Source organism: Manacus candei, unplaced genomic scaffold, assembly GCF_025592945.1.
Source record: "Manacus candei isolate 608988 ecotype Guabito, Panama unplaced genomic scaffold, ASM2559294v1 h1tg000049l, whole genome shotgun sequence".
NCBI classification, from domain to species: Eukaryota; Metazoa; Chordata; class Aves; order Passeriformes; family Pipridae; genus Manacus; species Manacus candei.
Genome location: NW_026138097.1, coordinates 6,200,253 through 6,213,277, shown reverse-complemented (window position 1 = coordinate 6,213,277; position 13,025 = coordinate 6,200,253). Strand labels below are relative to the sequence as shown.

At 36.9% G+C, this 13,025-nt stretch overlaps 1 protein-coding gene across 1 annotated transcript in view; it reads left to right on the top strand.

The window, feature by feature from the left end:
• The window catches only part of TPPP (tubulin polymerization promoting protein), a 73,581-nt gene extending 63,103 nt beyond the window's left edge, over nt 1–10,478 (top strand). The window contains exon 5 of the mRNA XM_051798935.1: nt 10,345–10,478. Within this exon, the coding sequence (XP_051654895.1) occupies nt 10,345–10,360 (16 nt within the window). The 3' untranslated portion in view covers nt 10,361–10,478. The remainder of the gene's footprint in view (nt 1–10,344) is intronic.
• Nucleotides 10,479–13,025: the final 2,547 nt, after the last annotated feature.

Below are 13,025 nucleotides of genomic sequence, written 5' to 3'. Positions count from 1 at the left end.
ACCTGTCAGGGATGAAACAATTTGTTCCTAACCAGCTACGTAAGATAGACTGATCCTCAGTCTGAAAGCCTGAGTTACTTCTCTCACCTCCTCTAAGTGGTGTTGAAAATATTTTACTTGTAAGGAAAGTAATTTGCTACATAGAATATTGTTTTAATAATGTTACATCCAAAAGTAAATATGGACCTTTTCCTTATAAATAACAATATTATTCAGCTTTTCATTAGCAATAATACCATGATTTTTTCAAGAAACAGAAGACAGAAGTATTTAATTAAACTCAGAACATCATAATAATGTAATTAATAATGTCATAATAGAAATAAACAGGCACAGTGCTGCTCAAGAAATATAGCAGTCAGTTGTTAATTGCCAAATTGAGCAAGGAAACAAAACTAAACAGCTTACAGCTACACTTTTGCAGTTGTTCTCAAACTGGAAATGGTGTTCTCTGTGCTCACACACTAGACAACTTTCTTTAGAAATGCCTTTTCAGTGAAATCTAATACAACTTAATCCTGAGATAGCTTTTCTTCGTGCACAGAAAACATGTACCATCCCCTCCTGTACTCCTTTTAACTGTGAGCATGTATGGTTACTGAAACAGTTAAGAAACATAGTGAAGCAGAACCTTTAGGGGTTATTAAAGGAAAAATCAATATTTTTCTTTACAGTTGAAGAAGTTTTTAAAAAAGGGGGAGATAGTACTCGTGTGCCCTATGAGAATATGACACTAAGATCTGTATTTTCAAGAGTTGAGGATTTTTTATTTTTTTCCTGTGGAGCCTTTAGAAATGCCCACTCACTCCAACACACCACTTACGCATGACAACTTTAAAATGAAAAATAAAAAAACATCTACTAGGATGTGTTCTCTTTACTTCAGGAATACAATTATTTGGGCTAGCTTTCTCTATGTGGAGCTACTATTGCAGGAACTATGCGCTCCTTCTCTCGTGTCCATATGCCAAATGCAGGCTGAACTCTTCTGGTTCTGTTGGCTGTTCTACCAGAGCTGGGACTACATGGAGGAAGGTGTGGAGGGAAAAAAAGGCCACCTCTGTCAAATTGAAATCTTCGGAAGACTTATAAAACCTGGTCTTCTAGTTAGCCTTTTTTCATTTCCTCAGTTTTCTTTACTCACTGCACTGATTTATTAATAATGTAAACTAACCTGGGCACATTGAAACGTTGCTTACTTGTTGATACGTATTCATTAGATTCCCCTCTCAGTCGTCTTTTCTCCACAACAGAATTTCATATATATGGAAGGGATCAAATGCAGGGATGTAGGTGGTCTGGGGAGGAACAAGCACAGGAAAATAGAAGGATAAGGGGCTGGTCCCTGATCTGTGCAGTTACAGGTGATGCCCTGGACCTCATAAGTGGCAGCTGCCCTGTCATATTAAATTTCGTTTCTAACTATTTTTTGGGTGAGGGGATTCTTTATTCTGTGTACACATGTTCATGTGGAGGTCTAATTGCCGGGTCAACTGCAGTCGACTGTGGGTCACAATAGCCAGTGTTACCTGTGGTGCCAGCGACTAAGGGCAGCTGAGGCTTTATGTGCCAGCAACTAGAATGAAGATTATGAGTGATAGAAACCCATGTGGCTGTGGTGCCAGCTACTGGGTCAAGTGAAGGGCTGGATTACTGCCGTTTGACTGCCAGCAAATATCAAACAGAACCTGGACAGAAAGAGGGTGAAGGGGCTTTAGCATCAGTTACCAAAGCAGTCATAAGACTGGGCCAGATACGTGTATGTCTCAGAGACAATTGGAAGAACATACTGAAGGGACCAGGCAGTCCAGAACGACTACTGAGGAGGCCACAAGTCTGAAGGTGCGTCTCTACACAGGATGCAATTGGAGATGATAGAATCCATGTGCTAGTTACTCATCTGGCTGCATATCTAATCCCAGTTACTCAAGGGATACAGTGTAGTCTGCAGAAGGTGGGAGGGGAATGATGACATGGAACTGTACCAGCCAATGGTATAGCTGTGATCCTTATAGACTTATGTGTCCAGGTGCCAGAGCAGGGGAAAACAGGGATCCAGGCACTAGCTGTTGGATAGACTTGTCTGGAGGGAATCACACTGAATACATACATGTTTCCTACCATCAGCCCTTCATTCTAGTCACCCATAGACAGGCTGTTGGAACTGATTTTGATTTTGCTGGTGGTGCTGGCTTTGTTTTTTTAACTGTGGAGGGTTTCTGGCTGTATCCATCAACAATACTGTTGTGAAAACAGCTTTGCCTTCCTTGCAACATTACTAACATCTGTTGTTGCCTGTAGTGTTATGAAAAAGTTGATTTGTTGTGTTTCTCAGCTGAAAATAGCTCCAGTTAAATTACTTAAATTGAGTTTCGAGGCATGTGCATGTATGCTAATTCTTGCTAGAAGTTAAAGTTCTGTACATTAAAACAATTCAGGCAACCAATTTTGTTTGCTTCCCCAGCCAAACTAAATGATTTTTTAAACATTTCACTAATATTTTGGTGGTTTTAGTCTATTTTAGTACTACTAATTTGAACTTTTACTACAAAGCAAATTCTTTAAAGGAACATTTCTTATAAATGTCTTAGAAAAAATTCTTTTAGTCATATATTGACATTCAGTGAGAGTAGGTTTTGTATGTTGAAGTCACTGGACCAGTGAAATGTGAAAAATATAAGATTTTTATATAATATTTAGATTTCTTTATATGCATAACATATCCACAGTTATATACATATTAAAAATTGGTATAAAATGTTTCCCATTATTTGAAGATCTCCCTCTGTTCTTAGGCACTGTCACTAACATGAAGTGATATTCTATGTTAATTTTAGGTCCTATTTTAGGTAATTGCCATGATACAGATATCCTGAAGGATGTAACCTTCTTTTACTAAAGTAAATCTTGTCTGCCTTAAACCATCAAAGGAGCATTTTGTTCCTTGTACAATCTTTGTTTTTGCTTTCTCATTCTCAATCTCATAAACAATGGCTTTCATGCTGAGCTGTGTCTCAGTCTGCTCTTCTCAGTTTCTTGTCTGTCTCTCTATGACATCCCACCCTTAAGGGCAAGGAAGCACCTAAGATTTATGAATGCTTTCAATCAAAAAGAATAACAAAATTCAGAGGATCCACAAAAAAATCATGAAGTTTTATTAGTAAATTACACGCTTGGCATGGAGATTGGTGTGTTAGTCCCTGACCTACTATATAAGCACATGGCAGTGGGTTTTAGATAAAGGGGTAGGGTGAAAGGGAAGAGAGAAAAAAAAGAGATGGATTAAAGAGGGGGAGAGAAAGAGAAAGAAAAGAAGAAAGAAAGAAAGAAAGAGAAAGAAAGAAAAAGAAAGAGAAGAAAGAAAGAAAAAAGAAAGAAAGAGAAGAAAGAAAGAAGGAAGAAAAGAAAGAAATCAATCATCGGTTCAACCAATGGGATGTCCAGCACCCTGGGGGTGCACACCCAGGCCTGGTGGGGGTACCTTTAAATATATGTGTTTTCCCTCCCCTGAAGACAGGTTTCTTGCTTTCTCTGCAAATTAGTTACCATCTGCAGTCGGTTCTTTCAGACCTTTCTGGAAGTAGGTCTCAGAAGGCTTCAGGAGTCTTTGGTGGTCTTGTATCCCCCTACTGGACTGACTTTTGGTTGGCTGTTCATGCTCGCTTCTGTGCTGACCCTATCTTTTGTTTGTTGTGTCTCCAGGGACTAGAGCAAGGATGCTTGTCCCTGCTCTACCTCCATATGGTCCTCTTCTCCAATCCCATCTGGTTCTTTCAACAATCCTGGGTTGGCTCCATGGCTACTGGTTGTTGGTGTTTGAGACATACTCATTAGCCCTTTTTCTTCTGGGCTTCTACATGCTCTTGGGCCGTAATTTCATCTCATTTAAACATTACTTGAGATAATTTTAGATCAAGTAGTGTTTCTAATTCTTTTTGGAAGTAATATCAGATTGTCTTTAAAATTTTGTTTTAACTCAAATTTTTTCTCCTCTGATAATCCACTAGGAGGCAGACCACATTGCATTTTAATTAGTGAAAATGTAGCTGTTTTCCTCAAATATTTTACACAAACCAGAATGTCATAAATTATGATTATTGATGCCATAGGTTAAAGTAAGAACACTTTATGATGTTGCTAAACGTGACTGGAAGTTGAACAGAAAGGCATCAATTAACCATATTTGTGATGAATTAAGACGTATTTTGTCATCAGACTATGTAACTGAGTTGTGAGTTTTGTTCCTGGAAACAAGCAAATCCTGCATTTCACGGACCTGTGAAAGGATAAATCTTTGGCAGGATATTAAAAAGAATCCTGCAGGTGGTGCACAAGGTATAAGGAAGACCTAACTCCCACCTAGAAGATGTTTTCCATTAAAAAAAGAATTCATCACAAAGAATTAAAAGTAATCCCAAAATCCAAGATTAAAATTATTGGAGACAAACCTCAATAAAAAGTCCAGGGTACAAGCAAATTTCACCTCACTTTGCCAATGCAAGTCTTCTTGCACTTCTATGTACATTCAATGACTACATCTGGAAGCAAACCAAATCTTTCTGCTAAATAGACAAAGATTTATTTCTTTTTCCTTCCAAAGACTACACGGTGTGATGTTGCTAGACAAGAGCAGAGCGAGTGTGAACTACAAAATACCTAGTGCATGACATTGAGCTGAAACCCAAGGGTCCCATCCATTTCTCCTGTCACACAAGAGGAAGGAAGCACAGGGGCTTGTGCAACTGTTCCGTATCATTTCCACTGCAGGATATGTGTCCATTGTGTCTCTGAGGATTGTGGGCTAGAAGAGATTTAGTAATCTCAGCAGAACTGTGAATCAATGTGTAGCAGTATGGATGACACCTTATCCATATAAATCTGCCATATTTTCCTTTTATTTATGCATCCATAGCTCAAGATACTATTTTGTGCAGCCCATGTTATTATTATTATTATGATGATATTATTATGTGCAACTCCAGTTATTAGCCAGATTCCCTTAGTTTTACCCAAGCTGTTACGTCCCTGTGCTCCTGAAATACTCTCTCACACACTACTTGCTAAGCAAAAGGCAATTTTTGGCCAGCCTGCATGAAACTCAGAGCCAGCCATCACAGGCATACGTAATGACTAAAGACTGAAGCCTTTTCTTCAGTACAGACACAATAGAAAGCTAAAAAATTCCTTCTACTTGAAGACTCAATTTGAGTTTCATTTCATTACAGAGATTGAATGTCTCTCAGAGATGCTGATGGTCACAGAATAATAAACACAGTAGAAAACAGATATTTATTACGTAGAAGATAATAATTTGCACTATGGTAAACAGAAGCTTGAACATATGAGGCAAAAGAATTAAAGTGCTAAAATAGATACATGGATGGGTCGTAAAGTTAGCGTCAACAGTAATTTTAAGATAAGCTTCAGCTTCATCTTGAAGTTTTAGATTTGGGTCTTTTTTAGACAAATCCTTAATCTTACTTCTGAAAATCAAACTTTGCTACTTCTTTTTCAGGTCCTTGTTTACTGTTGAGATGTTTAGCTGGTGAAACATTAGATAAGTATTTATACTGTAGCAAAGAAAATTAGGTTTGCTATCAAATAACTACAGATAATTTAACATATGGATATACACTAGAATATGCAAGAGAAAAGGGTGATAATGGATCACGTAGGCAATCCTGATTTTCTACGTCTGACAAAATAAAATGTGGTATTTTTTGAACAGAACTGAAATACAGCTTTTTTAAGTTGAGCTACTGACCAGGTACTCCACGCTTATTGATTGTTTGGGATTACAAGGAAAGTAGGTGATAGCAGACTGATAAATTTCTAATTTTATGCTACACTGTATTTTTGCTTTTTTTCGTAGACTGCTGATACAGTATGCTATATTATTTTCTTATAGCATGTCATTTTAACACTACCATGGTTAAAATTGCTTTTGTTGATTCAGAGCATAAGTACACTGGTTGCATGCAAAACACTAGTATAATCTTCAGCGATTTCCACCACACTGAAATTTCATGCTCTAGGCATAGGGATTTAATGCCAAATTCCAAGCGAATTCCAAATACAGGTGATTGAATATAATGTAAATGTCTCATGCTCTCTGGTTGTTTGGTTTTGTTTTTTTTTTTGTAAAGCACCATAGCTCACAGAAGAATCTTGCTGTATCCAAAGGGTGGGGTAAAGGAAGGGTGGAAAGGTAGTTCCAGAAGCAATGAGAAAGAGATGGTGTCCTTGGAACCTGAAATACCATCAAGTTCCTGTACTTCTTAGTACTTCCAATTTGGATCAAAAGAAAAGTTGAAAGGGAAATCAGCAAGAGCTGTTTCCTGTCTGTTGTGTAAGACTGGGCCTGAGTTTGCATTATGACAATACTTCGTATTCTAATAAAAGTTTAGAAGAAAATATTAAGATATCTGTATCAGGACTATTGCTGCAGATCCTTTCTGGTTTTGGTTAATTCACGGGATTTTTCAAACCTTCTAGCAAAGGACATTCTACATGTTCACTGGATTGTAGTTGGATATTCTTGCAGTTATGGCAGAAACATTTTATTTTTATTTAGAGGTCTGTCAGAAATTCTGCAAGTGATCTTGTTCTATTCATCTCCTCTGTGTTCCAACTTCTGTTTTATAAATATTTTTTCCCACTTATTATCTGTGTCATTTTTCACTGCAGTTCTGCATATGACTCCACTAATCCAAATTACAGCTCCAGAGTAGAGTTTAGATGAAAGACAATAATGTATCAGAAAATTTTCCAACACCATCTTGAGAGTAAAAATCAAATTTAAAATACAAAATTGTATGTAATTAACTTGTATCTTAATTAGAATCATAAAATAACTCAGTCTGTAAGAGACCTCTGCATGCCCTCAATTGTCCAAACTTCTATTCAAATGGCCTCTAACTTAAATGTCCCACAAAGCTGCTGCACAGTGTTCTGTGCAGTCATATTTCAAAAGTCATCCCTAGGTACTTGACCAGTGGAAAAACTTAGTCTCTTACATCCAGCTGGAATTGTCTTTGTTGCCATGGAAATGCTAGCTGCCTGTTGTCATTTTACTTTGTATATTTGTAAAAATCTGGCTTCATCTTCATACGCCCCCATGTGGAAGACAGCAATTAGATTCTCCTCCTGCTCCCCTTCACCCAACTTTTCTCCAGGCTACACAAAACCACATCTCTCAGCCTATTCCTTGTATATTATATGTTCCAGCCCATACCATCTTAGAGGATCTTCTCTGGACTCTTCAGTTTTATGACCTCGCTTTTACCGGGGAATCTGAAGTGGAACACAGTGCTGCCTCCCAAGTGTTGAGTAGAAGGGATATAATTTCTTCTCTCAATCTGCTCTTGTTAATGAAGCACAACATGTATTGCAGTCATGTTCCTCTCATTATCCAGGAAAAGCCCAAATTTTCTGCAGAGCTGGTACCTAACTAGTCAGATCCTGCACCTCCTCTAGGGGTTTATTCTACCCAAGGTACTGGACTTTGCATTTGTCTTTGCTGAACTCAGTGATATCTGCCAACTCCTCAAGCTTGGTAAGGTTCCTTTCTAGCAGCAAGCCAAGTGCAGTTTGTTCTTTGCTATACTTTTGTAAATACCAAACTCCTTGTAATCTAGCAATTATCTTTTTGCTTTGGGATGGAAATAGGAAAAGTAACATAAATTTACACAGAATACATCTATTCAGAATAACTTGCTCCACTGACTCATCTCTTTCAAGATATCTTCAAGATAACTGAAGGTGAAAGCCCTAAACATGAGCTGATGGGTCTGCTTTAGATGCCTAAGTTTTAACATGCTGAGGAATTTATGTAAATTCAGTAAATGACAGTGGTTTTTTTCTTGTTCTACAATTTTCTGGCTGCATGTCCAGAAAAACAAATTCTTAAGAGGAGCAAGAATAGAGATACTAGAGTCTATGGATTCTGCACATGAGCAAGTTCTACATATGATACATGCTGAAGAGTCATTTCAGCGGAATAGAAACTAGATAGCACAACATCTTGTTGGAAGGCTTACGTTGTTTAACTTTCTATATGCTCCCCGTAGCTTTACAGAAAGGAGTCTGATGAAAGTATTTCAGGCAGTGATAGGTCTGGTAGAAAGATGCAGAGTTTTTATTTTACATAGCAGTAAATCATTGTGAGAGAGCTTTAAAAGTGTGGGACTAAAAACCTGCTAAGGTAACCATCTCCACAGTTAAAATCAGGTGGCTAAAATAAGTCTACTAATTTAGACTAATTAGTGGCAGGATAGTCCACCTGAGTGAGAACAGCTCAGAAAGATACAACAATCTGCTAGGTAAGAAGGAGACAACAGACCACTGCTAAAATGGAAAACACTGGGCAAGCTAACAAATATATTATGCTGTGCTTATGTGAGCATGCATAAAAAAAAAAGATGAAGTTATAAAAAAAATGCAGAGAAATATGTAAAAACAAAATACTAAAATTACTGTAATTGTAATGACTATCTTGTAATCCTGTATGTCGACATAACAAAATGACAGTAGCAAAACTAACATTCATAATATGAACTTGTTTTTTATTGCCAGAGGGATGCTTAAAGGCACAATATGCAGCTACATAAGCACAAAAAACCAGCACAATGGAAATCTAAATGCATCCAAACACCACTCAAACCAGATTGTCTCAGAATAGCAAACCCATTCTGAATACATCAGAAATCCTTTCTCCCCTATCCTAACTAGTGATACTCAGCTCCTGAAATGTTTGCAAACCCCTTCCAAGTTTAGAAAAAAGCTAGTAGGAACATAGGATGATAGTGTTGAAAATTAATGTCCTAATGAGTCCACAAATTATATATAAACATCAAGAGACTAACTGGCAATGTGATGCCAGCTGAAAAGCCACCACCAAAATTAAATTAATGCACAAGAAGTGACAAGACTTATTAGATGTCTCTGACATATCTGTGCTGCTGAGCATGCTACAAGACAGCTATTTTTAAATGAGACGTGATGTACTGGAAACATTCTAGCCACTGAAGCATGAAGCTGTATATAATCAGTTCACCACACTGCGAGGCTGCAGTACTATAGTTACTGTATCTTCCAAAATACTTGAGAAAAATTCAAATGGTGAGTGAAGTCTTGTAGATTTTCTAAGAGTTTGACTACAATTTTTTCCTGAACTCACCTGACTATTTGCTTTTGAATGAAGGTCAAAGTTCTGTGACAGCATTGCAATATCACTGTTTCAGTTAATGCATTTGTATCTTTTAATATCAATTCTGTTGCTGAGGAAGACTTAATTTTAATGCATGATCTGTACTAAAATGTACCAAAGATGCATTTCGCTCACAGTCACTCACTGGACAATCATCTGCAAAAGGAATTGATTAATTTAGGTTTTTTACAAGTGTTTAAGTGAGGAAGTTAGACAAAATCTTAAACTATCTTTTAATTCAATAACATCATGAGTCAATACTGAGGTAGGTAATAAGTGTTAACAAAAAAAATATGTGCACTCATGATAGCATTGTAGGACATGACATCGATGATAACATAGCAACTATACACAAAACCTTGACAAGTCTTGTTATTCTAACCATTCTGCAGAGGAAGGAAATTTTAATTTTTTAAATGTGTATGTCAGGAAAAGGTTACTTCTTGATGGTCATTTTGATAAAATCTGTTATATTACATGAGTTGCTGAAATTATTTTCCCATTGACAGCACATGCTAGAGCTATAAAGGAAGCAATAGGAACAAACTTGCTGACTTTACGTTAATGATACTTTTAGATTATCTAGGAATATAAGAGAAGCATGACAAATATAGGACAACAACATGCAACAGCAAAGCATGTAGGAAATTTAGGTTAGTATTTTACAATGAACATTTTTGGCAATAGAATCTGCAGCCAAAATTGATGACTAACTTCAGTAGCACTGGGACTTCATATGTAATTAAGAAAGTGTCTGAATACTTTGTTTGCCCATGATAACTATTCTTTAACTTAGACTTACACCTGAAACAATGCGATATTTATACAAAGGTAAGCATGCAAACTGTCTGCTTTGAAATTTGGTAGCAGGGAAAAATTGAACTTTTACTTGCAAAAAAATAGTACAGAAATAACTAGAAAAGTCACAGAAAACATAGGAAGGTCTCACAGTTAACATCCTCTCAAAATATGCATCTTACTATAGTGTTTAGTCAGTAGTATAAGTTATACTAGTAACTATTAATAAAGTAGATGTGTTCACTGTGGCCTTTGATATCAGTGATAAAGCAATAAACTACAATATGGATGACAGATTGAAGTTTACAAAGCAGTAATACCAACAATTTGTTTTGCAGCTCCAGAGGCGATTAAAAACAGCACAGCTTCCCAGGAGACACAATCTAGTTTTCTTCCCTGATGCTACTGTGAGCACAAGACATTTCAAAGGAACACATGCAAACAAGAAGGAAATAAAACTATCTTCTCAAAATGTTTGTGTATGCAGTCAATTTGTAGATGGGGTGCGTGCATACCTCTGAATTTAATCAAATCATATCCTCATAGGACAGCAATGTAAAAGCTTAAGTGCAGAATATAGTACTGCTTTGTATTCCCTGAGTTTTACTTTGAACCCTACTTCAAAACCACTTTAGTCTGAACTAATTTTGTACTGACAAAATAAAGTCCAGACTGATAGAATTAATGGAGTCTGATGTTTTACAGAAGCCAGAGCAGTCTAAAACAAGAGCATTTTACTTTAGATGAGCATGTAGTCAGAAGAGAATTACAAATTCTGTTCTCCTTTAATATTGGCATTCATAAGCCTGAGACTGTGGCATATCAGGAAGAGTTTATCTAAAAGTTCAAAGACCCTAAAAGAGAGGAAGACAACAATCCCTTTCCCCTATTTTTTTTTCATTCCATGCTTCCAGTCAGAATTTGTCAATGCACATATTTTTTACCTTGCACAAACTCTTGTCTTCTCTGGATTCCTCTGCAAGCTCATGCAGTATGTCAACTTGCCAGAGAACATGTCTATCAGGAAAAAGAAGACTCTCTTCTCTGCTAGATTAATGAACTGAACTGACTCACAGAATTGTCTGATGAGTGCCAGAGACATGGAAAAGGAATGTGCAGGACTAGGTGGCTAGGAGCCATGGTTGAGGGAGGGAGGACCTCTGCTATGGGAAGGGAACAAAGAAAGAAGATGCAGAAACAAAAGCTATCCCTTGCTGCAGCAGCAAGCCATTCATTTCACTCCCATTTTTTCTAGAAAACAACCCGATTGTTAAAAACATGGGGGAAAAAAAAAGCAATTTTATTTTTGTATTACCATTACAGAAAGCTATAAAAAGTAGAACTAAAATTAGCAAATTTCATTTTAATTACAAAAGAAATCTCAGGGTAATGCATGGCAATCAGCTTTTGAAGCAGCATGTGAAACCTAAGTGCTTGCTATTTCTCCCTTGACACTTCCAGACACTTGTTTAAGTTCTCACACCACTTTCTACATTATATCTCTTTAATGTCAGGTGTTACATCACTACAGTAAACCAAACTGGAAAGCTGATCCAGCTGAAAGATAACCACTTGGGGTATTTTTTGGTATTATAATACATATATATATTTATTTTATAGTTCTTTCAGCACTCAGCCATACAAATGTCCATCTTAGTGTTTTTGATAGGGAAGCAGCAGATACATTTATTTCAGCAACACTGCTTCTCAACTTCAATTCACACATAGACAATTGCTATCTCACCTGAGTCAGAGAAACTTCAAAAGTAATAATATACTGATGCCATCTTTCAGTAAAAAGGCTTAAGTAACTCAGATAATTCTAAACCAGAAACAACTACTCAGTATCCCCATGTGAAGCACCTGGGGTCCCCATGATGCTGCTGAGAGTTCTGTGATTTGCTATTTTTGAGTTTTTGTGAAATCATAGTTGCTATTAAAGAGAAGTTCCTCCACTTGTTGTCACTCCAACATGCAGAGGCAATATGTCCTTGTGCATATTCACCTACTGGTGCAACATAATCTTTGTGAAAGGCAAGAAGGTTGAAATATTTATCCAAGTTCTACATCTACTTCACTCAGACTACTGCCAAAGATTTATTTGTTTATGGGTGCTCATTTTGAAATAAACTGAATCCATGCGTGCTTTCTAGAGCATACTCTGAATAGCTACAGGAAAATATGTTTTAGATGCTGATGATCAAGTGCAGAAGTAAAGTTACCACCTCAGCATGAAACCCACCATTTCTTATCCGTCTCTTAGGATAAATATCTTAGGAATCAGCACCTTATTAAGAACTTCAGTGATATGTTGGAAATGGAATTAGGCACTGAAACTCCTTCATTTCACAAACTGCAGCGTTACTCTGGACAGCTGACACTTTCTTGACCTTGTCTCCCTTGACTCAGTGTGTATTAGTTATATCTTTCTTACCCTAGTTGTTAAACCCAACCAACCAAAGACCTTACCTCCCAACTAACCAATGCATTATGAGAGAGATCTAGGGATTTCAGGTGACTACATTTTTTCAGAGAATTACATAAATGAGTGATTTTCTCCTGCCAGAAAGGAGCAAGGATGACAAATTATCTACTTTCAGAATAAAAGAGCAGACAGGGTGGGAGCATGACTAGGAGCATGCATAACCTCAGCATATTTATAAGAAAGGCAGGTAATATCTTCTACACATTTTCATACTTAATATGGTGAATACAAAATGCATGATGAAGCTGTTCTGCAGTATGTCAAGAATTCTGACAACATTTTTAGTGCTAAACAAAAATTGGAAACAGGTTAATTTCTTGTTGCTACAATAGAGGCTTTGTAGGTATTTTTTTAATGGTAGAATTAGGAATATATGTACTAGTAGAACTAGTAGTATGTGGTAGCCATTGCAAAAAGATGCTAGAAGGAAGTATGACATCTTTCAAGTGCCACTTAATATCAAGCCAGCACTTGTGCAAAACTCTGCATATCCACTTTCCAAGACAAAATAACCTTTATGATTCCAACTTTTCC